Source organism: Myxocyprinus asiaticus, chromosome 8, assembly GCF_019703515.2.
Source record: "Myxocyprinus asiaticus isolate MX2 ecotype Aquarium Trade chromosome 8, UBuf_Myxa_2, whole genome shotgun sequence".
NCBI lineage: Eukaryota > Metazoa > Chordata > Actinopteri > Cypriniformes > Catostomidae > Myxocyprinus > Myxocyprinus asiaticus.
In genome coordinates, this window is record NC_059351.1 from 38710145 (window position 1) to 38735000 (window position 24856).

Below are 24856 nucleotides of genomic sequence, written 5' to 3' on the forward strand. Positions count from 1 at the left end.
ACTGGCTCTAACAAGGACAGAAAGAGACGTGGAAGGCCCAGATGTACAATTAAACAAGAGGATAAGTACATCAGAGTCTCTAGTTTGAGAAATAGACACCTCACATGTCCTCAGCTGACAGCTTCATTGAATTCTACCCGCTCAACACCAGTTTCATGTACAACAGTAAAGAGAAGACTCGGGTGCAGGCCACTCTTTAACAAGAGTGAGAGCTTTGAGTGAGAAGGGAACAAAGTCCCTTTGGCAGGGAATGTATGAGGTAAAATTTAAGAGAATTATAATGATGTAGAGAGAAAAGAAAATAGATTTTGCGGGTGTACTTTAGTCTAATACTTTTTTTAATTATATATTAATTATGCATATTATATACTCTGCACCCATCTACTGAGGTACTTCAACTTGGGAATTAACATTACTTGCGTTTGAACATAATATTTACAGGCAAATTGGCGTCATTTTTTTTTTTTTTTTTTTTTTTAGACATTTCCGTTGAAGCAAAGAATTGTGGGTTGTGAGTACCCACGACGGATACACCTCATGCATCCTCCGAATTCCCGTGAAAGAAGGTCGCATTTAAAGGCTGCCTTCGAAGTGTCCTACTCGCTTTTCTGAAACGAGACAGCCTCGATGACGTATGTGGCCAACAAATGCGACCTCCGGAGGACGCATCCTTCCAAACGAGACACAGCCAAAAAGAAAAGGTTAGAGTGGGTAAAGAAACAGACATTGGACAACAGATAATTGGAAAAGAGTGTTATGGATCTTTAACCCCATTGAGCTTTTGTGGGATCATCTAGACTGTAAGGTGCGTGAGAAGTGCCCGACAAGCCACATCTATGGTAAGTGCTACAGGAAGTCTGGGGTGAAATGTCACCTGAGTATCTGGACAAACTGACAGCTAGAATGCCAAGGATCTGCAAACTGTCATTGCTGCACGTGGAGGATTTTTTTTTTTTTTGAGAACTCTTTGAAGTAGTTTAACATTTTTTTCAAATTGTAATAGTAATTTTTCATGTCATTAATGTCCTGACTATACATTGTGATCAATTAAATGCCACATTGGTGAATAAAAGTACCAATTTCTTTCCATAAGAGCAAAATCTGTACATTATTCCAAACTTTTGGTCGCCTGTGTGTGTGTGTGTGTGTGTGTGTGTGTGTATATATATATATATATATATATATATATATATACTAATGTACAAAAAAGTATCTGAAAATATACTGTATGTATAAATAGATCTTTGACCACTTCACCAAAAATATTACATACATTTGCTGGGAAATGATGAGCAGATTAACCCAGTATAATTCTTGTGGTGGAACTAAATTCATTATGATCTTAGTTTAATGTTTATGATAAGAACTCTGAGAAATCAAAGGTGAAGATTAAGGTTGTGCAGAGAAGTATACAGATTTTCCCAGTCACATAAAGGACAGGAACAGTGACAGTCTAGACTGTATTAGTGAGCAGCAGGAGTCTAATGTGGTCCCAGTGGCATAATATCAATGCAGACCTTTCAGTGCTGTGAAATTTGAGATTTTTATCCATAATCCAAAATAAGCAAAACCCACAACAGTTGTTTTTTCAGTCTTATTGTTCTTAATGTCTTTACTGACTGCAAAAATAATAGCCCCCCACAGCACTATTTCCATGATGAAAATTAAAATTCAATTTGTAACATTAAAATTTACAAAATTACATGTAAATGATGCACTAATAATATAAAGGTACTCTCTTTTTCAAGTTGTTTTTGTAGGTGAACAACTACTTGAGACAGCAGGGCTTGATTTACAACATTTAATCATTAATACTTTTTGCATGGAGCAAAACAAATAGTGTCCCACTCTGTCCAATCAAACCTTTAGAGTGCAAAGACACCCCAATCAATACAGAGGAGCACTATGCCCTTACAAAAACAAAGAAATATTATTCCATTTAAAATGTCAAAACCAACAATAACAAATTGCTCTAGCTTTTAAAAATTAAAGCAGCACAGAAAGATCACTATATTGAATGTATATCTTTGTACTGAAACAGTACTGCTGTGATGGAGGTAAGGATTTCTGCTGCTTTTATGGATATGATGAGAGGCATAAATAAGACCAAGTGTAGAATTACAAACAAAACTTTTTATTATAATTTCAGACAACTTAGAAAAACACACAGACAACACAAAAACAAGCTTGTCTTGCCTACAATGTATATACACACTGTGCGATGGCATTTTTGCGTGCAAATATTTACATTCAATATGTACATTTGAAATGAAAAAAGAAAAAACACTTGCCACAGTACGTTTTAATAGTAATACCAATACTACTATTAATAGTAAGGATTATACTGTATATGTGTATTTATGTACATTGCAATGGCCGAAAAGACAGATTACAAAACAGCAAAGAATATATCATTAAATAAAGTATAAGCTGAGGTGTTAGGTGTGGTTATCATGTGTTTCGAATACACAGTTTAAATGACACAGCTTTGACAGATAATACAAAACACAACTCAAACTCATCTGCTCACACATCCATGTCCATCTCTAAAGAATCAGAACAGGTAGATGCTCCTTTTTCAATGCTGGTTGGTTAGAACAAGCACCGTACTATAATATAAAATAACATTTCAGTCCAGTCAGTTAAAAAAGACTCGGGATTAACATCAGTGATGAAATATTGTCATGGGAAAATATCAGATCTTTTCATTAATGACTTCAATAGACTGACCTAATGATCACAAATGATTAAAAAGTACAAAATAAGAAAATGATGTTGAATGTTGAAATGTTGAAATTCGAGTTGGTTTCAGAGACATTTGTTGTTTTAGTGAGCAAAGACGGCAGATAAAAATTAACTTTGATGAGATTTAGTGTTCTTTGCACACTTTTTCTTATCCAATTCTTATTTCTTACATTTTTCTTAGAAATATCAGGTTCTCCATATGTAGTAGAGATAGGTCACTACAGGTGTGAATGAGACTAATGTTTCACTCCCATCAAAGCACAAGTTGCCCAGTTTGACTCTTTCTCAGTCTTGATCAAATTGAAGGAGATGTACGCAGACAAGGCTAAACAGAGACCAAAACCATTGAGACTTTCAACTGGTCAAAAAATGTTCATCTGCTTTCAAACCATCGACAGAAAAGCTCATGCTGATTGTGCAGACAAAAATATTGTTTTCTTTTGTCATAGTCGTGACATGTAAGTACACAAAAAATTTCTTGTGTGCATTCTGCTACCAAGAGTGGCTCTGTACCAAAGGTACCATTTCCATGTTTTATACACTGAACACATATAACATTACATCACATTAATTAAAGCCTTCTTTATATCATGTTTACCGTGTCTGTACCATGTAAATATTTTTTATTGAGCACCTCCACACATTCCTTAAATGCCACCTTTTATTGAACAACCCTCCTTAGTAGCCTGCTGATAGGCTGCCTCAGCAGACGGACAGGACGGGTGGGCCCTGCCTCTGCTGTGTTTTCTTGAGCAGCTGGATACGGTTGTGGCAGTAGAATTTAACAGCTCTCCAATCGCGATGATTAGTGACCAGCAAGGGGCAGAGCTCCAGACAGCGTTCACAGTCTGCTTTCGCGGGCACACGCAGCTCCATTATGTTACGCACTAGGTGGGACTCCACAGCTGCCCGCTCTGCCTCAGACCAAGGCCGTTTCAGCACGCCACGTTTACCTGAAAGAGAGAGGACTATGTATGTTAATCATTATTACTGTGCAAACACTGCAGTGTGGCTCTCCTGCACTCCCCCAGGCTCACACACACACACAGGTTAATTAGCCAGCATTGTGCTGAAGATCTCAGGCCTATAACTCTGGCCTTATGGCACGTGTTATTGCAGACTGAACTTTATCAATGACCAGGTAATAATGCAAATTTTGCAATATTGGTTAAAATCTAAATATATCTCAAATATCTTCCAATAAATGGAGGCTATTAAATTTAAATGCTATTATTTTATGACAATAAATTGTATGCTGTTATTTCTTTAATTTATTTGAGGTTTTTGCATAGTCTTATATATAGGTTGATACATTCACGTGCACATCACCGCTGATGGCACTCGACCACGGTTGTCAAGGTGATCCTTGAAGCCCTACGCAGTGTTGCTTTCCTGCTCCATCTCAGATTACAACAGTCTAAACGGTAAAAAAGTATCTTTGGAGGGAGGGGTTTTGATAAGAAGTGGTGTGCCTTTTTCAGAGGTTGCAAAGCTAAGCAAAGCTTTCTTTCTACCTTACAAATTTTAGTAATTAAAGGGATAGTTCACCCAAAAATGAAAAATCTCTCATCATTTATTCACCCTCATGCCATCCCAGAATATGACTTTCTTTCATCTGCAGAACACAAACAACGATTTTTAAAAGAATATTTCAGCTCTGTTGATCCTCACAAAGCAAGTGAATGGTGACCAGAACTTTGAAGGCCCAAAAGGCTGTATAAAAGTAATCCCTACGAATCCAGTGGATAAATCCAATCTTCTGAAGCAATACGAGAAACAGATCTATATTTAAGTCCTTTTTTACTGTAAATCTACACTTTCACTTTTCACATGCTGGTGTTGAAGTGACTTTCACTTTCACATTCAGCCACCTACTGGACCTGGTCAAACGTGGAGATTGATAGTAATAAAAGACTTAAATATTGATCAGTTTCACATCTTCTATCATATCGCTTCTGAAGATATGGATTTAAACACTGGAGTCATATGGATTATTTTTTATGGTGCCTTTATGACATTTATGGACTTTCTGAGTTCTGATCACCATTCACTTGCACTGTGAGGACCAATAGAGCTGAAATATTTTTCTAAAAATCTTCTTTTGTGTTCTGCTGAAGAAAGAGAGTCATACACATCTGGGATGGCATGAGGGTGAGTAAATGATGAGAAAATGTTCATTTTTGGAATCCTTTTAATTGGAAATGATGTGCAATGTAAATGTGGTCAATGAAAACACATAAATTAAGAGTGAATACAATTAAAATCTGTCCTACTCCTAGAAACACAAATGGGTCACAGTACAGAAAGTGCCATTTTTTTTATTATGAGGAGAAGATGTGTATTAGAGAAAAACTAAACAAAAAGGAAAAGACACAAGAAGGAACGCTAAAGGAAGCTGCACTTGTCTGGCTCCCAAGCCGGTGACAAATTGGCAGTCTGGCCTCCAACAGAATGTACAGTTGAAGTCAGAAGTTTACATACACCTTAGCCAAATACATTTAAACATACATTTCACAATTCCTGACATTTAATCATAGAAAACATTCCCTGTCTTAGATCAGTTAGGATCACTACTTTATTTTAAGAATGTGAAATGTCAGAATAATAGTAGAGAGAATTATTTATTTCAGCTTTTATTTCTTTCATCAGATTCCCAGTGGGTCAGAAGTTTACATACACTTTGTTAGTATTTGGTAGCATTGCCTTTAAATTGTTTAACTTGGGTCAAACGTTTTGGGTAGCCTTCCACAAGCTTCTCACAAAAAGTTGCTGGAATTTTGGCCCATTCCTCCAGACAGAACTGGTGTAACTGAGTCAGGTTTGTAGCCCTCCTTGCTCGCAGATGCTTTTTCAGTTCTGCCCACAAATATTTTCAGGACTTTGTGAAGGCCACTCCAATACCTACATTCATCTCTAGGTGACAGAATGCGTCTCCTTCCTGAGCAGTATGATGGCTGCATGATCCCATGGTGTTTATACTTGAGTACTATTGTTTGTACAGATGAATGTGGTACCTTCAGGCATTTGGAAATTGCTCCCAAGGATGAACCAGACTTGTGGAGGTCCACAATTTTTTTTCTGAGGTCTTAGCTGATTTCTTTTGATTTTCCAATGATGTCAAGCAAAGAGGCACTGAGTTTGAAGGTAGGCCTTAAAATACATCCACAGGTACACCTCCAATTCAGTACACCTCATATCAGAAGCTAATTGGCTAATTGCCTAAAGGTTTGACATCATTTTCTGAAATTTTCCAAGCTGCTTAAAGGCAGTTAACTTAGTGTATGTAAACATCTGACCCACTGGAATTGTGATACAGTCAATTAAAAGTGAAACAATCTGTCTGTAAACAATTGCTGGAAAAATTACTCGTGTCATGCACAAAGTAGATGTCCTAAACAACTTGCCAAAATTATAGTTTGTTAATATTAAATCTGTGGAGTGGTTAAAAAACCTAGGTTTATGTAAACTTCTGACTTCAACTGTAATTAAATAACCCTGGTTTATCCATGCATGCATTGCACATTAAAAATACATTACTGTCACCATCATGGCAGTGTTATCTTCAGGCCCTGGAACTGAGGTCTAAGAAGGAATATTGTCAAACTCTATGAGACAGTTAAACACTCAAACTCACCAGTCTTGGGCTGTCCTGGGGCCCTTTTACGCCCTGATGAGAATGGGGAGCTGCTGCTCATCTTCTTTGGTCGGGGAGATTTAATGTTGCTTGTGGTTTTCTTCCTCATGATGGTGGTTGTTGGAGAGGCTGCCTCTAGTTTCTCTTTACTCTGCTCAACATCAGACTCCTCTGACAGCGAGTCTGCAGAGTTCCCTGACAACACTGAAAAGGGCGGGGAGAGGTGTTACTGCAAGTTACTACTAATTATGACTGATGTGTCCAATGCTCTTATTCATACCTGAAATATCTCTGGGGGTAATTAGATTTGGTCACTTTGTGCATTGTTACTGATCAGACACCTTTCGAATAATAAAAAAAGTCATGTGCAAATGCCGCCCAAGATGCATTAGAGACAGACAGCAATATTCAAGTGTAAGTTGATTTGATAATTTAGGCCACATATGTAAACTGTACTCCTCCCAAATGGCACTACGTCAGAATACAGAAGTTTGGGAATCCCACAATCCATACGTGAGTGAGCAATCATGGAAGAGATGGACCCACTTTATATTAAGTGGCCATAACTACTATGTACTTAACCATTTGATACAATGTACTTATTATGTACATACACGTTGTTGCATTGTAATTACATTTAAAGTACTTGCAACCCTAACCCAACCCTTACCCCAAAACCTAACTCTAACCCCTAATCCTAACCTTACTCCTAAAGCTACCCAAACCTCAACCTCAGTAGCAGCAAATGTGGGCATTTTGCAGAACAACATGTAGTTACACAGTAAATACATAGTCTTGTATGTATTTAATGTTAGTACATAGTAGTTAAGGCCACCTAATATAAAGTGTGACCGAAGAGACAAATGGATGGCGCCAAACTCAAACACTAATTGCCCTATGGGGCAAAGAAAGCATTCAACAGAAAGTCTATCAGACTTTCAACAGTAAAATGTTGCTGCCCCCTATTAGAATCATCACGGAAGATACATTTACATGGCCAAGTGTATACGGAATGTGCATATCCAATCAAATAACTATTCATCAAACAAGATGCATGAAGTGACTAAATGTAAATACCCCCTTTGGCACAACACACTCACTCACTCACCATCTAACTCCAAACAGATATGATGCAAACTCATTCCTCGGAACAGGACGCCATCTCTCTCTCCACACAGCACCACCCGACCAATCAGCCCCATCAGCCCAGGGTCCTGTCCAATAGTTGCACAGCTTTGTGTCACGTGATACTCTTTCTGAAGGAAGCTTTCCAATCGTTCTGTGGCAGCCCCGTGCTGCCCCTCCTCCTCGCCTTCGCTTAACAACAGAAGCTGTGTAAGTATCGCCACTTGCCTGCGTACACGGGTCTGCGTTAGAGCCCGTGGATGCCGAGTACCACTGGACCGGGCCAGGCTGCGCAATAAGTCTGTTCCTCTCAGAGGAGTGGCTGGAGAATGGAACGGCCGGGCAAAGACGTAGGTATTCTGGGGATCGATGCCCACACCGGCACGTGTCTGCAGAAGCATCTCCAGACAGGCTTCAGAGTGCGGTGGAAGGATGAGCGGCTGCACGCGGCCACGCTTCCCCTGGACCCCGACACGAGGAAGATGGGGGAGGACCATCCGCTCGAAGGGAGAGAGTGAGGCCTCAAGTGGGGTGAGAGCCGGCAGGGCACCGTGCGGCACAGGGACAGGACACTGGGGTGTGACACGGGCCTGGTACTCAGAGATGGTGAGTTTGGAGACTTCACATTCACGGCGACGGTTGTAGAGAATGAGAAGAGCCAGGCTGGAGTGACAGAGGAGGCGCCAGCCCTCGGCCGACTCAGGTGAGCGTGAGAGAGAGATGAAGGCAGAGTGCTGTAGGCGCCGCAGGTACAACACCAGGGTAGAGAGGGAGGATAGAAGAGGAAGCATGTGGGGACGGCGCGAACTGAGAAAAGAGAAAAAGTAGAGGATTAGATAAATTATTTATTTTCTTAAATAGTCTCTCACAAAAAGTTTAGCATTCCCCCACAACACGCTTTGCATTCCCTCGCAATAGTTAAACTGGTATTCGTTGTAAAACCATAACCACAAAATTTACCATTTAATATTTACCAAATTTACTGTAGTAAAACCATGATTTTTATTACCATAACTTTTGTTTTCCTGTATTATTGCATTATTATTTCCTGTAAATGCAAAACTGTTGCAAGGGAAAGCAAGCTATAGACCTTATTCACAGCAGCGCCATCTTTGATTTTTGACGGGAATGACTACGAGGCTGTGAGGGATAGATATATAGTTTCTTCAATAGTTTGTGCAGTTGTTTAAAGTGTTTTTGGATCATTTCGCAAACAAAACATTGAAAAAATATCTTTCCAAGCCATTTCAGGAGACAAAAAACTCCAGACAACATAAGCTTTTTGATAGTTTTATACAGTGCACGTCATTGAAGAGATGGTAAGTCTATCCCACACAGCTCATAACCGTCAAAAATCATAGATGGCACTACTAAGAATAAGGTCTATAGCAAGGGAACATTTGTTTTTTTTTATCCCCTTTTCTCCCAATTTGGAATGTCCAATTCCCACTACTTAGTAGGTCCTCGTGGTGGTGCGGTTACTCACCTCAATCAAACCTCAGTTGCCTCCGCTTCTGAGACCGTCAATCCGCACATCTTATCACATGGCTCGTTGTGCATGACACCACGGAGACTCCGCATGTGGAGGCTCATGCTATTCTCCGCGATCCATGCACAACTTACCACGCGCCCCACTGAGAGCGAGAACCATTAATCACGACCACGAGGAGGTTACCCCATGTGACTGTACCCTCCCTAGCAACCGGGACAATTTGGTTGCTTAGGAGACCTGGCTGGAGTGACTCAGCACACCCTGGATTCGAACTCACGACTCCAGGGGTAGCAGTCAGCGTCAATACTCGCTGAGCTACCCAGGCCCCCTATAGCAAGGGAAAATTAAACTTTTTGTGAGGGAACGCAAAACGATCAAGTTCTTCATGATTACTTGATAATACCAGACCAGTGTTGGAAATAAACTCTGACATTAATCTAACCTTGATAAGTCTGTCTTATCCTCCATGCCACTTTCTTCCTCTCTACCTCCATTGTCCTCTCTCTCTTCTTTCAGTTGTTCTGACTCTGCCTCATTCACCTGCTCCACAAACACTGGAGTGGGCACTTTCTCTTCTTTTGTCTTCTCAAAAACATCTCCAACCTCTTTCTCTTTTTTCACTCGGCGCCCTGCTTTCCTGGGGGGAGTTGCAGGAGTAGGTGGGCTCCTTTTTAACACAGACACCGGAACACCTCCCCTTCTGGGAGGGGTTGTTGAAGGCGAGGCAGGACTTTTGCGAGTAGGGCTGGAGAGGGCAGAGCTTCTTCTGACTGGAGACAGTGAAGGAGAGGGAGGAGACTGTGGTGCTTCCACCACCACACCTGGCACAGGAGTCTCTTGGGAATGCTTGCTGGAAGAAGATGATGATGGGAGGGAAGCCTGTAGACGAGGAGGATGGCCGGAGGAGTGCACTTGCTCCAGAGCAGAAGGCATGTCTGGCTGGTGGGCGTGGTGTTTGGCCAGATGGCGTGGGAGAGATCGGAAGTGACGGCCGCAGTAAACACAGCACTGTTTCTGTGCCATGGTGCTTTGTCCACGACCCACACTGACACTATTAGCAGGTACTCCTGCAGGCGCTGGGCACTTAAACACAGGTCTGGAGGGAGCAGAGGGCTGCAGAGGGGAGGAGGGTAGGGAGTGAGCAAATGAGGGAGGATGACTGTGGAGTTGCTGTGGTGGTTTTGTCTTAGCATGTGTGGCCGAAGAGGAGGGGCCTTTATGCTTCTTGCGGCGGTGAGGTGTTCGCATACGTGTTTCTCTACTGGCATCATCTGAGTCGCTGGGCTCGGAGTGAGAGAGAGGAGAGGAGGAAGGAGAGAGAGACCAGGATGGGGTGAGGTATTTCGACACAGAAAGAGAAAGTGGCACTGGAATGGACTCATCTTCCTGAGAGAGAGAAAAAAAGCACACATTCATCTACAAGATGTATGCATCGTCTAGTAAGCATCACATTCTAATTATTGCGTACAAACATCTTATTAACATCTTTAAAATATCAAAGGAGGGCTCCAGCCATTGGCTCCTAATCTGAAACATTAAAGGTGCTATATGTAATATTTCTACTGTACTAAATCATAAAATGACCATAATATGTCATTAGAGATTTAGGAAACATTCTAAGTTGAAATACTGGCTTCTCCGATAACAATGCTACAGCCAGTATGTTCTACTTTGAAGTTTCCATTCCTGGTCGGAATTTTTTCTTTAATACTGCTTTTTACAATCTAAATGACAGATAATTACATAAAATATAGTATGCATATTGTAGTTTGTTGTCTTCTTGAGCATCAATGAATGTTTGCACCTTGTGTAATAGTTGTGAACAAGTCCTTCAATTGTCCTTAGTGTCAAAAGCTTGATCTCATATTTATATATGATACGGGACTTTTAATTATAAAGAAGCCCGAAATACACATGGGACTCTTATTTTGAAATGTCTGCACTCCCAGTTGTGAGCTCACTGATGGCTGATTCGCTGAGAAAGTGACACTGCTAACCTGAGCTCCTGAGTTCAAACCCTCAGTTCTTTTCGGGTGATTCATGAAAAAGATCCGGTCATTTGTTCACGACTCTCTCACGCTGAGTTTGTTGTTGTGTGCGTTGCAGCGAGTTCATCAGAAACAGAACGGGTGAAAAGCGGCGCGAGACACACTGGTGCGCACTCTATAGATGTATTCAGTAACTCACAAGATGATATCTGACGAAACCGCATCTGAACACACACAACCCGACAGTGTCGGGCCGTGCATTTTAAGTCTAGGCCTTCACTGTGATTCATGCCATTAAGAAAACAAAGTTTCACAATGAATAAGACACCCTATGCCTTTGAGCTTCATATATTATGTCGCAGCTAACTAGTAATACCAATTGACATTTTAAAAACACGTCCACGCAAGAAAACCATAACTTGAAACGACACTTAATGCTCAAGCAAGCCTAATTTTAACTGCAGCATTACTGTTCTGTGAAATGAACGTCTCTCGAACAGACATTCAAAAATCACGGTTATGCTGCGTTCCATTCAAGTTGGATGTGAGATATTCCTACTTGATATCTCCGACCATAAATGCATTCAATTCCCCAATATTCGGAAGATGACGTTTAAGGAAACAAGCTGCAATGCTCCCGTTAGCTTTGCAGGGGTTTGACTCTCATTAGAGATTTCTCCTAGCAACCCAACTGATAAACAATACTGCAGCTAGCATTTGTGCTACAGGTGTACGATTATCAAAAGAGATTATAATGTTTTATACACCTGTTTCTGCAGGTGTTTGTTAAACAAGCTTTAATATAATGTAATGTGGAAACGAACTCATTTATCAATATTACTTAATAAAGTGAAAACAAGTGTCGACATATTTGTGTGACGTCACACACCTGCATCTTGGCGAAATCAGAGTTGAGAATTTCTGCACGAGCCTACAAGTTGTAATTCTGACTTTAAGATGCATTGCACTGCACTTTTCCTAGTAGGAAGTTGTAAAATCCGACTTTCCAAGTTGAATGGAATGTAGCACTACTTTTCGAAACTTGATCCGACCCTGAATGCTCAAGCAGCCTAATTTACACTTAGAAAACTCCTGATGTTGCTATAACAATGCAAAAAGCACTTACCAATTTGCTTGAAGTGAAAATCAGTCCTTCTTTCCTGTTTAATAAATTAAGCAATCACACTGTTATGCAGAACATATCGTGTTTTTAAATCCATAAAGATCTCTTTCTCAACGGCAAAACCAGCAATGACAGCCTACTTGTCAGCAAGATTTCGCTCTTCGCTTTCAAATTACATCACTTAAAGCGTAATTGTTTCACTCAAGGCCAGCTGGAAGGCCTCGACCGGGACATAGCCTAAAGATCACACCCAACAAGAACAAATAAATAAATATGTTTGGCTGATGAATCTGACAATCTGACTTTAGTTGCCCATTCATTTGCACTGTTGAGGGATTCTGAAGAAATTCTGAAGGCCTGACAGGTTGGAGCTCAGACTCACATGCTGCTTCGGGCATGCGATTTGTGAAACAGTTGTCACACTTTGCTTGTAAGCATCAAGGAACAAATTCTGACTGGATAAACGTTTCGTTTTTCTCTATTTGTTTGTAGATTAATTAAGAGTGGAAAGCGATTAAAAATACATATGCAAAAAGGTGATTGAGGATAAAAGATTGAAAAATATTTATTTATTTGGCATGTTAGGCCAGCAGATAAGGCTCTGCAACCCAACTGTCACCAGTGGCGACTAGACTTTAAATTATAGTAGCAATAAATTATTTTTGGTCGCATTTGAGACCATTTTAGTCGCAGTCTGCAGCCCTGTCAGAGTCACATATTTTCTAAATCAGGGGTCGACAAGTTTTTGTAAATCATTGTGCCACCACACCGTATTAAATGTATGTAAGTGTGTATCTGTTTGTTTCTAGAGTTTGAGCCCACTCTTGAAAATGCTTCTAATTTAATACAGTTTATTTTTTATGGCAAATTATATCAGCATAACAGTTTGAGTGAAAAATTTGTGCAAAACCTGACGATCCATTTTATCCCAGCATGATTTTTTTTTTGTACAAAAGGAGTTAAAGCTGACGTGTGTAACTTTTACAGTGTTATACTTTCTCTTATCCCAGCTTAATATGCAGAGACAGCTGTAAGCTATTAGGATATTTTTCTTAAAAACTAAAAACACTGTGTCCCTGTGGCACAATCAAAATTCCTCTGTTTTGGGCAACCCGTCTATCCCGGCACAATAACACTGACTCAACCAATGAGTTTGGGGTGGGACTATATGTTTGTTAGATCAACAGAAGACGTATTCAGGAAGCTGTCTGAAAACAATTCCATTCAGTAGTGCAGAAATTATACACTTTAATTACTAATGTCACAAATTTGCTTTTGTATTTGATTAACCTAGAAATTGTGTAATCTTAAATATTTCGTATTTATGTCATAAATTCTTCAAATGCTGAAACTTTCTTTATTTCCAGGTTTTATTTAGATTTTGAAACAGACTCAAACTTTTGAACCCACGATGTGTTTATGTTTGCTCATTTTACTATTGTTTTGAGAGTCACCATCAATGTGCTTAAAAGAGCATGCGTGCTGGGTTGAAAATCTGAAGCATTAATAGCGTATCTAATTATTTACATCAAGTGTTGTTCAAAAGTAACAAATAAAACATGAAATGTAGTCTGTCATCCATTCAACTGTGCAGTGCAATCTGCATAAAGTGCACGTTTGTTTGCGTGATTCACCAAAAGTGTTAAAAGTCTTTATAGCAAGTCAGGTCACTTGGCGGCCATCTTTGGAACGCTCCTGAGGAGCTATTTTCTATGTAAATAAGCGGCATGACAGTGCAGCTCCTATCAACTTGAATGGAGAAAGTCCGAAATCTCCAAAACGGTTGGTCAAGATTACGATCAAAGAACATATTTCAAATCAGCAGTAAAATCTAACACATGTATCATAAATAGTGCTTCTTATCCTCAGATCACACTAAAAAACTAAATTGTCCCGGCTTGTATAGCTAATGTGCATGTACATTATGGAGTTGATTGACAGGCGATGTCTGTATCTAAAAGGTGATTGGCTCTTTTACCTTTAGGGCAGGACTTCCTTTCTACATCCTTGTCTGTTGGGCTTTACAATTTCTCCCATTCATTTAAATAGATGTGACCCGTCTCTGCTAAATAGTCTCTGAAGTGTTACGCTTCCTGAATTAATCTACACAGCGATTTCAGCTCGTTTGCGCTCGTATGTTGACTAGCATAGTTTTGTCACATTTTAGTGTTTAGCTTCCTATTATAATAAAACATGCTGGGTGATTATGAGGAAGGATAAGATCAAGAGGTTGATTGGCATGTAGGTGCGATGGACTTCATTTAAAATATACTCCCTATCTCTCACTGTTGTTCATGTGCCAATGATTACCCCCTGTTCTAAATCCTAAAAATGCTAAATGTAATTTTAACATGCGACAGGAAACATTTTAGAGATGTACAGCCGATGAGCATACACACAACAAATTACATCTTCCAGCTGAAAACACACACATCAAATAGACTTCTTGGCAATGTTGAGTTAATGCAGTGATTGAATGCTGGTTAATGTTAACATAATAAAGGTTATGGCAATAACAGCAAATGATGAAATAAAAATAATAATAATAATAAATATATATATATATATATATATATATATATATATATATATATATATATATATTTTTTTTAAAATGTACAAATTCCATATAGCCTATTCTATCCATATGATGTCATATTGCATTTATAATAATGATTCAACTAATTAGTGTTTGAAATTTCATGTTAGCTATGCATTTTAACACAAAATTAGAACCTAAATTTTACCATTCCCACATCTAACATTTAAGTGCTTGTATTATGTAAAAGGTACATTGTGTCATAGCTGTCTGAATCTGACCTGCAACATCCGTGGGTGTGGAAAAATGAACATTTACGTTGACAGCAAAACACCTTACTGTACATTTTCACGTGTCACGCAAAGAAATGGATCGGCTGCTTTCAGCTCGTTGCGCACACATTTTCATTTGGGCATTGTGCTGGGTGAAAGGACGAACTTAAAGAGAGGAACTTGAAGGCAACATGAAACCGCATTCGCAAGCTATTTTAATTTAGGTGAATTGAGTGAAAGTGAAACTACAAAAAAATTTAAGGTGGAGGCTTGTTTTTTATATCTGGAATTTATTGTCTTGTTAAAAGTGGCCGTTCCCTGAATTGCAGCCAGAGCTGAATGCAAATTTGTAGTCGACTGTAAAGGAGTACTCCAGCACCCAGTGCCAGCACCCACTTTTGTGAAGGCTTTTTCACTGGGAAGTGGAGGCTGAAGGTCAAGTTCACTCGAGAGCATCTTGACGTGTACCAATGGAAAAGTTTATTTTTTTTTCCAAATCTATCATCATTTGCTATTATAACTTTTATCATGTCAGCGTTAAAAACATTCAATTACTGTGTTAACTATTGGCTAGATTGAAGAAAGCCTTAATACAATGGTAGCCTAAAACAATGCCTATAGCTAATTGCATATAGCTATTGGTTAACCAATTGTGATGTCAGTTGAAAAGGAAAGTAGTTTCAAAGAAAGCGCACGTTTTTACATATTGATGCAAGCATTGTTTCCCTAGGATTTTTGTCCTCGAGCCCGTAACAAACTAGCACCCTAAACAGAAGCTGCCACAGTTGTAATAAAATGAGGTCTAATAAATTCTAGCTAATAGATTATTTTATATGAAACTACAACATTTTTCAAAATATCAGATACTGTTACTACTGTAAAATCGTGATACATTTTAGTACGGATGATGATGTGTAATTTGAAAAACACTTTATTTTGGCACATACCACAGTGTTGCTCTTTTCCTCCTTTCTACTGTTTGAGAGCTTTGACTTCCTCCATAGCACTTTAAACTAGAAAATTCTCACTAGAATTCAAATGGGTCGCATTAGTTTTGTGATCTGCACCACAATATTGAGGGAAGCCCACGCGCCCAATGCATGCACTCCAGAGATACAGAGCAGATAGCTCGCATGAAAACCAGTCTTCAATCGTTCCATGAAAATATTGTGCTTCAGAAGAGAAGCATATTTAGCGTGTTTAAAAAAATTTTACACTGAAGGAGAACCATGGCATTATTCTTTCCCTGCTATTTGTGACCCTATCTAAACTATAGTAAAAGCCATGCGCCGCTGCTGCATGCATATAGGGGAAAAACTACAGGGAAACACTGGAAATATTATGAAGACAAAAAAAACAATTTCTTTGTTCTTTGAAATAACGTTCCCTGGTGGTCATGCACAGTAAGACAAGGAATGCGTATTAAACCTATAACACCGTGCATATCAAATATGATACAGCTCCTGTCTCACTCTCTGTTCAAGCTGAAAAGCCAATTGTTTTAAGTATGGTAAGTTTCACATGTTTATGGCACCATCTAGTGGTTATTTGTGAAAAAAGTGGTTTCAATGTTTATCACGATCTATTTAAAATGGTGGCGGATTTGTGCAAAATATGTTGGGACAAATTACAGCTTGTTTTAATAAAGTAAAAGTGACAGCAATGATTATATTGTTACTGATAATTTAAAAACAGTATTTGCTGAATATAAGCAACTTATGCTTGGTTAAAATGTTGTATATAATTGTATTGAAAAAGCCCATTGAAATCCATATGTATCAAATATGATATAACAGGTTTTTGAGGTATATCTCTCAATCACCATTACATTCATACCCACCACAAAAAAAGAACAAAAAAAATAAAAAAAATCACAGAGCTTTGAAAATACTGACATATATGTTTTATGAGATATATATAAAGTGTGAACTAATATTTCTGTGTTTTTGCAAATATGCAGCCTGCTCTGCCATTATAAAGATCTCATTATTTTACATTTCAAGCTATGATTATGCCATCTTACTATAAGTTCCTAAAACCTAGTTTTATAATGTCAATATTAGGCTTTTACTCTGTACAAGGGACAACACCAGTGTGAAATTTTATACCGGGTAAAAGGGGGAAACATTATGAATGGAACTTCCAATATATATACAATAGCCTAACGAATAGAACAGCCTTAAATAAAGAAAAGTTGCCTAATGAAGAGTTTGTGACCCATGATAAATGAACCTAAATAACACACTGACACTTAGCCAGACTTTTTTTTTTTTTGTAGTAGTTTGTGTAGGAGTCGGTGTTGTGCTGTGAGCTGGACGTTTGCTGGATTCAATCTCTAAGATAATGTTACCTAGTGTTGCAGACTGTCTGTCTGTTGACGCTGTTGAATAGCGGAAGAGAAGCTACTGTCTGAGTCAAGGCTCTCGGAAGTGCGCATAAACGTCACATCCTTTGGATTTTCTCGGCAAAAGCGACACGCTCCCTTCACATGAAAAGCACTCTACAGGCTTTAATAGGCAACCTCGGAAGTCCGGGAAGGGCTCATTTTTTAAGTTGTGTTACAAGCTGTTCACACAATGGCAAAAAAAAAAGGTGAATATTACATGAAAAATGTTACATATTGCACCTTTAAATAACAAATGTCCTATGAAAAAATTAATTGCTGGGCCTCAGGAGGATAATGACCTTTAAAGCCTCAAATATGATACATAAAAAAAAAAAAAATAATAAAAAAACATGTGCAAACCTTTTTATAGTTTGTCTAGTGGTACTAAAAACAGTGTTATGTCAAAAAAAATGTTTTTATATTTCAGGCTTCACAGGGTTAAGACGTGTGTATGGGTGTGTATAAAATGTTTACAAATTGAGCATATATTTACCTTTTTAACATAGCTTTCATGGTCAGAGCTGCACTCAAAGCTTCTAGGAGGTACAGAGCCATGAAAACCCTGGGGAGCACAACAGCATTACAAAAAACGTCAATTAAGTGACATCAGAGTGTAACTATACAGTCCCCCCACTACACACCACACATACACATGAATAAATTCATGAAGATGAATAAATTCAATACCATGCATTTAAAGTCATGTCACACACATATGTAAAACAACTACATAACATTATGAACTGTCATCAATTTGCATATTACTAGCATCACCTAAGTGCAAATGGAGCTCAGAGCACGACATATGCTAGCCATTGTCATGGTTATACTTACCAATGCGTTTTCTCCCCACTCCGTCATACTGTAGTCCACTGTGATCTCCTCTCCTTTAGCGATGTCGCGGATCGCTATGACGATCAGCCGCACTTGACTGCCACAGTGCACTTCACGAATGCGACAGTTTGGTGGTGGGGGGTACGAAACGGTCCCCCTCCCTCCACTAGAGCCTTCCAAACCCACATCACTCACACTGGATGAGAGAGAGAGCAATATCAGACAGCAATACAAAAACAAACTTCTATAGATAACAACATCACAACTGAGAAATCTTGCCGGGCATGTTTTATAAATCACAGAGTTGCACACTAATGCATATCACATGGTATAGTCACTCTTGTTTTTCACACACCTTTCATCATTAACATTAATAACACATTATCTCAAATTTTCTGTCTCATTTGGTGTGAACTCAAATCATAACTAAGAATAGGATTTTATAAAATAAAGTTGAATGTGTTTATAGTCAGTTACTTCTACTTTGTGTATAAGCTGCTAATGTATACTACTTTAACAAGCCCGCTTACTTAAATATTTATAGTTTAGCCTTTAGCTCTGAAGCCTATACAAACCTAACATACATCACAAACTAGGATGAAGTTCATAAATACATTTTAACTCATAATTAAAATATGCACTGTGGGCCCCCCCACACACAACTTTACATCATAAACACACATATATACACATAAAAAGTCTGACTCCATGTACACATAGTTCTATCAGCAATTTGACTAAACACAGCAATAAACAGATGCAAACACACACGCACACATGTACCTTAAGCCCAGCTACACACTTTGATAAACACACACACATAAGCACACACATTCCCTCATTGGCCCAAAGATAATAAACACGTTGCAATAAGCACACGCACATACACAGCCTGCATTCCAGTAATCCCCCACCTCCACACACACACACACACACACACACACACACACATGCACACACACACGCACACACCAGAATGTCCTAGCCACACAAAACACACAATTACTTGCTATCTCCCCCAAGCATGCATATGCACACACACACATGCAGTTTGTCTACCCAGAACACACACACACACACACACACACACACACACACACACACTCACCAGAGCTGAGCAGACTGTGTTTCATAGTATTGTCCATCAACTACACGCACTCTGTGTCTGTTCTCTGCACCTTCACGATCATCACCTGGAACACAAATTTAATGGGCTTTACACTGACATTCACACACACACACACAAAAATACAGTGGTTTCCAAAAGTCTGAGACCACATTGAAAAAATCTGGGATTCATTATTTAAACCTGGAAATAGATTTTGAAACATTTAAAACAGGAGTTATGACATAACATGAATACATTTTTACACTAATCAAATAAGCAAATTTGTGACATTTGTACAAAAGATCAGATATCCATGTTTTCACTGAAGCATACAAGATGCTCTTAAGATCATTCTCAAATCATGCTGGATAACGTAGATCATCAGGTTTTGTCTGAGCCAGCTTGAGTGCATACTGTCGTAAAAGCAAAAAGGGGAACATACCAAATACAAAAACAATTTCGAAATTCATTTTCGTTTTTCAACTTTTCGACTTTTGACTCAAATTGCTATGTTGATAATACAATTTGCGATATATATATATATATATATATATATATATATATATATATATATATATTTTTTTTTTATTAAATTAGAAAAATAAATATACGTTTTTTTACTAGTGGTCTCAGACTTACAACACAATACGCATCATTATCTCTGAGTATGCACAGAGTATGTACCTAAATGAGCTCACTATCTTTAACATAAAGTGACCACAAACAGAAACACATACTGTCCGAGCAAGGCCTAGTGGGTTGTGTATGTGCTCCAACATGATGTTAACACTCTGTGGTGCTCATGTGGACGAGTGATGGTACATTCACACTGACAGCGACTATACTGTTTGAGCCAGCCAAGAGCTGTTGGTTACCAGCGGGCATTCCTACTCGACTACACTATCAAAGTGTATGAGAAGACTGAGAAGAATCACATGAGCTCTACTGTCTGCCATCTTTTATTGGTAGTCACTGCATTACATTGCTGCTCATTTGCAAAAGTCTGCTAAACTTTGTTGCATTGTGTCAGAGCTGTGCACATACTCAGGACATATAAGAGTCTGACTTGGGTTGTATCCAGATCCCAACCCCCTCATTCAACCCAACACATTCCTGTATACACTCTACTTTCCTATAAAGGAATGAATAAATAAATAAATAAATAAAATGAAACGGGCTGCAAATTAGAATAAATTTGAACACCCTTTTTTTGTTTGGCTACAGTTATTTCCCAATCCCCCCTCCTCAACAATCATTTTCTGTCCTCTCCTTGTTGTCTTTATAAATAAAAATGACCAAAAAAAAAAAAAAGACATGAAACACATACTTTACCTTTTTCATTTCCATAGCTGTGCTCAGACATGCTCTCCTCCTCATCCTCTGTAGCAAAGACTCTTTCACACACCTTCACTGGCGTCCCTTTCCTTTTCCTTCCACAGCCACGTCTATTTCAAACATGCAAACACACACCTCATCGCATTAAACTGACAGCCTGACCAACTTAATCTGCAACATAGCACACAGATGAATCAATAAAATGGTTACATCAGTGGATGAATGGAAATCATTGCACAAGTGAATCTTTAGATCTCACTCTTGCATACTTCTCTACATTAAAAAAAAAAAAAAAAACAAGTTGGAAAACAAGCTTAATTGAAATCTTACTTATCCTAGAGAGAGACTTGTTTAAAGCACAACTGCACTTACTAAAAAAAGCGGCATCTATATAATTAATCTTCAATCCTTCTATACCTATTAAAGGAATCTGTCAAATGATCTGAATCACATCAGAATGCTTCAGTGGATAAAAATGTAGGTCTAAAAACACAATGACGAGAACATAAACATGAACATCAATTAGACTAACCAACTAGATTTTAAGATTTTCTGAACAAATAGTGAATGATGCCTGCCCATGCAGAAGTCAACACCATGATGCTATGGTTTCTAGGGTGCTGCCAACTGGTGCCAGGGTGTTCAGGGCTATTTCTAGGTGATTGTTCAAGTCAAAAGAGCCCACCCCCAAATCTCATAGATATTGCACGGGTCTCTATTTCAATTGATGAAGTTACTGTTTACAAAGAAACACACCGCTCCGCCATATCCGGGTTCTTTTGGCAGCCCAGAAAATAACTGTGTTAAATTGTGCTTCGCTCAAATTGAGCTGAAAATTATCAAAACGTGCTGCTTGTGGTGTTGAAACACTTCTGTGTTTCCTAATCTGTTTCCTACAGATCACTGGATATTTAGGCTTCATTAAATTTCCATCAGGATCACTGGATCAGAAATGCTTTTTGTGAAAAAGTTTTTTACATGAATTATGATATTTCACAGATCACCATCATTGTTATTGTGTCTGCCACAGAACCACAGTTGATTTTAGTATTTTTTAACTCTTCACAAAGGAACTGCACAAACTCTGATTGCACAAACACAAACTGTTTTTAATTTCCAAAGTGCAATCGCTATGACAGATATGAGATAAAATGTGATGAAACCATGATCTTCTATGAACAGACTCATGTGAAAGAACAGGACCCTGCCTCCACCATCGCAGCGCAAACTGTTTGTGAAAGGATATGTAAATAAAAATATTTTGATTGCACTAAATAACAATAGTTCAATCAAAAACAGCTGTTATTAAGTTTGAATATGGAATATGATGATTTGCAAATCAAAAATGATTATTTACTGTATGTGGGTTCATAATTTAAGCAGTTAAGATGCATATTGCATGTCTAATGGTAGTTTTTATATGCCATATTTCTCAGGCTTTAGAAGTGTAAGTATGTGAGGAAGTGAATTCATCAACCTGATACATGTCCGACATTATCATACAGGCATACTGAATCAAGTTAAAACTTGTTTTGCCTATAGATCAAAGATAACTTACATAATTCTTCACCATAAACCATAGATGTCCCTTTATAATAACTTTTATTAACAATTAAAAGACATTATTCCATTATATATTGCTTTAAAGATTATTAAAACTTCAGGGCTGCCCATATCTACCATTGAAATCCTCTCCTTAAAAGAACCTGGAAGCGCGGTTGCCTGTGGTGTGACGTGACATTAATTTAATTTAATCTATGTAAAGGCCCTTTTACATTAAATGCGATGCAAAAAAGCAAGACAAATAGCTGACAAATGGCACTTTCACACCAAAAGCAAAGCAAATATTTGTCATGCCAGTACAATAGGTGGCAAACAATAAGTTCAAGTCTATGCCGCTTTTCTACCATCGGGCCAAATGGTTCTCGTTGTGAAACCGTGCCTTTCCTCACTGATCCAGTCCAGCTGGCACGATTACGGTTTCTTTTTCCACTGTGGGGCTTGAATGTACGTAACAAATAAGTCATTTACCGATTTTAGCTAACCGTGCAGAGAAATCCAAGCCGAGAACAAGTTGTGCCATGCCGAACTGTGCTCACCTGGAAACGCTCCTGGAACAGTTCTTCGCCGTGCTCAGAACCATTCGGCCCGATGGAAAAGGGGCTTATGGGATTTTCGACAGTTTTCCATCCGCCAGAGTCTAATTGCTTATAAAAGTAAGAGCATGCCTTTTTTTATCAAGCCACATGATTTGAGATATCACTAGTTAAACTAATTAAAGTGTTCAGTAGAATCTGTACTGTATCTATACAGAACAAAACACTGATATAGCTGGATTCTGTTTTAACTGCTTAAACAGAGAGTAACTGACCACATAAGAGAGTGTGTGCACGCATGAGCTGCCATTTATAGAACTGTATATGAAAGCCAAAGCTCAGTTTTTCACAGATGCAACTGTGAATGCTTAATTAGACAAGTGTGGAGATGTACACAGTCTCTTGGTTACAAATGTGTTCAGTGTGTGTGCGTGTGTGTGAGAGAGTGTGTCTGACGTATTCATTGAGCTGTGATAAGACTCAGCCTTGCCGACTGGATATTGATCTGTCCGAAAGAGCGTGTTTGCATGTGCAGGCAGGCGCATTCACATGTTCATCCCTATATCAAGTATTTCAGGACAGCTGCAGACTTCTCACTGATATAATGGCAAAGACAGTCAAAGTCAATTCTATGGATCATAGTCAGGCTAGACTCAAATTTGTATTTAAAACTGCACTACCTAAATTTTTTTTGGTTACAATTAACAAAAGTTCATTATTGAGTAAGTACATAGAAAAAAATTCATGTTCAAAACCCTGTCCTTGTCTTACCCCGCAAAAAAGATTTTTATTTAGAGGCACGAAATTGCAGGCATACGTCATTCATCCTTGCGTGTTTATGTCATGTCCGCAAGCTCAGAAAGAAGTTGCGTGTTCAGTCAGTCGTGGTTTCAGGAGTCAGGACAGCAACAGTGTGAAACCACTCTCCTAATGGATTTTTAACGGGTTTTAACTGTTTGGTGAAGTTGTTTACCTGTTATCCTCCTTTTTCCTGGAGGTCTTAATGGGGAAATTAATGTGGGTGGGACTTCCGCCGGAAGTTGTTCTATAGCATTCCCTAGCTCTAGCTGCAGTCATTTTAGACCCTGTTTACAGCTGGAAATAAGACACGTTTCGGATGATCTGTGCAATCTCTGCAAATGGTCAGTGCTAAATACAGTTGTTAAAGGGGTGCAAAATGTTTGGTGATAAGATCACAAAAAACACATACAGAGGTAGTCAAAAACGACATCACATTTGAGGTTTAAAACGCCATCCTGATGCGTCCCGGATGGTAGCGAAGCACCACCTCTCACCTGTCAATCACCTTCCGAACAAATGTTTAAACTTACGTGTGGATTTACAAGGAAATAACTGTCCGATCAGAAAACATCACCCAAGGATGAGAACTTCACGGCTCTTCCTCAGTGTGTCTGTCTGATTTGAACATGCAGGGTGACAAAATGACTAGCACACACATCTGAAGTAGGGAAAAGGTGGATAATGCTTGGATATGTTTTCTGGTAGGGTTGTTGAAGCTTTTATTGGTTGTCATACATTAATGAATCTAACATTACTTATGTTTTTACAGATCGCAATGTGTTTATAAGTTTTGTTTTTCCAGTGAAGCTACAGTAACATGCTTACTAATATTAATGACTTCTAAAAAGTATTTTAAATCATTGCTGCAGTTTTGAGATTCCCAAAGTGTGTGTCTCCAAGTGTGTGTGTGCCGCTGTTTTCATAGGCTATTTTTTCCCCCTCAGTCATCCAAAAATTTGTTGTCATTTTCCACTGCCTTTTAGCAGAAAAATTTACAAATATTTTATTATTATTATTATTTATTTATTTATTTTTTGTCTGATGAAGACCTAATGGTCTAAACATAGCAAGCAAGTATTTAAGCAATTTTTGGAGCAATAAATCAGAGTGTGGACACTTACCATTTTTTCCTTTTAGCAACTTGTTTAAACAGATCTAAAAGCCACAATAGGTATAAGGTAGATCTTCATAAATGTTCTGTATTATAAATATACAGTTGTTTATAATGTACCAATTTCATAGCACAGAGATGTACTATGTATGTATGTATTAATTTGTTTAACATGTCACCATCTCTCTATATCACTCTCAACTTTACTTTCAAAGAAACATGATTAAAAATGTATTATTGTAATTGTTATATTGCATATTTCTGCAT

General features: G+C 38.5%; 1 protein-coding gene across 1 annotated transcript in view; it reads right to left on the minus strand.

Moving 5' to 3' along the window:
• Positions 1 to 2113: 2113 nt before the first annotated feature.
• The window catches only part of LOC127445443 (serine/arginine repetitive matrix protein 1-like), a 33099-nt gene continuing 10356 nt past the window's right edge, over positions 2114 to 24856 (minus strand). Inside the window, exons 2-9 of the mRNA XM_051705519.1 lie at positions 20579 to 20691; positions 19247 to 19331; positions 18139 to 18334; positions 17798 to 17866; positions 9439 to 10382; positions 7488 to 8311; positions 6380 to 6583; positions 2114 to 3698 (exon numbers count right to left, since the gene is read on the minus strand). Coding sequence (XP_051561479.1) covers positions 3448 to 3698; positions 6380 to 6583; positions 7488 to 8311; positions 9439 to 10382; positions 17798 to 17866; positions 18139 to 18334; positions 19247 to 19331; positions 20579 to 20691 — 2686 coding nt within the window. The 3' untranslated portion in view covers positions 2114 to 3447. The remainder of the gene's footprint in view (positions 3699 to 6379; positions 6584 to 7487; positions 8312 to 9438; positions 10383 to 17797; positions 17867 to 18138; positions 18335 to 19246; positions 19332 to 20578; positions 20692 to 24856) is intronic.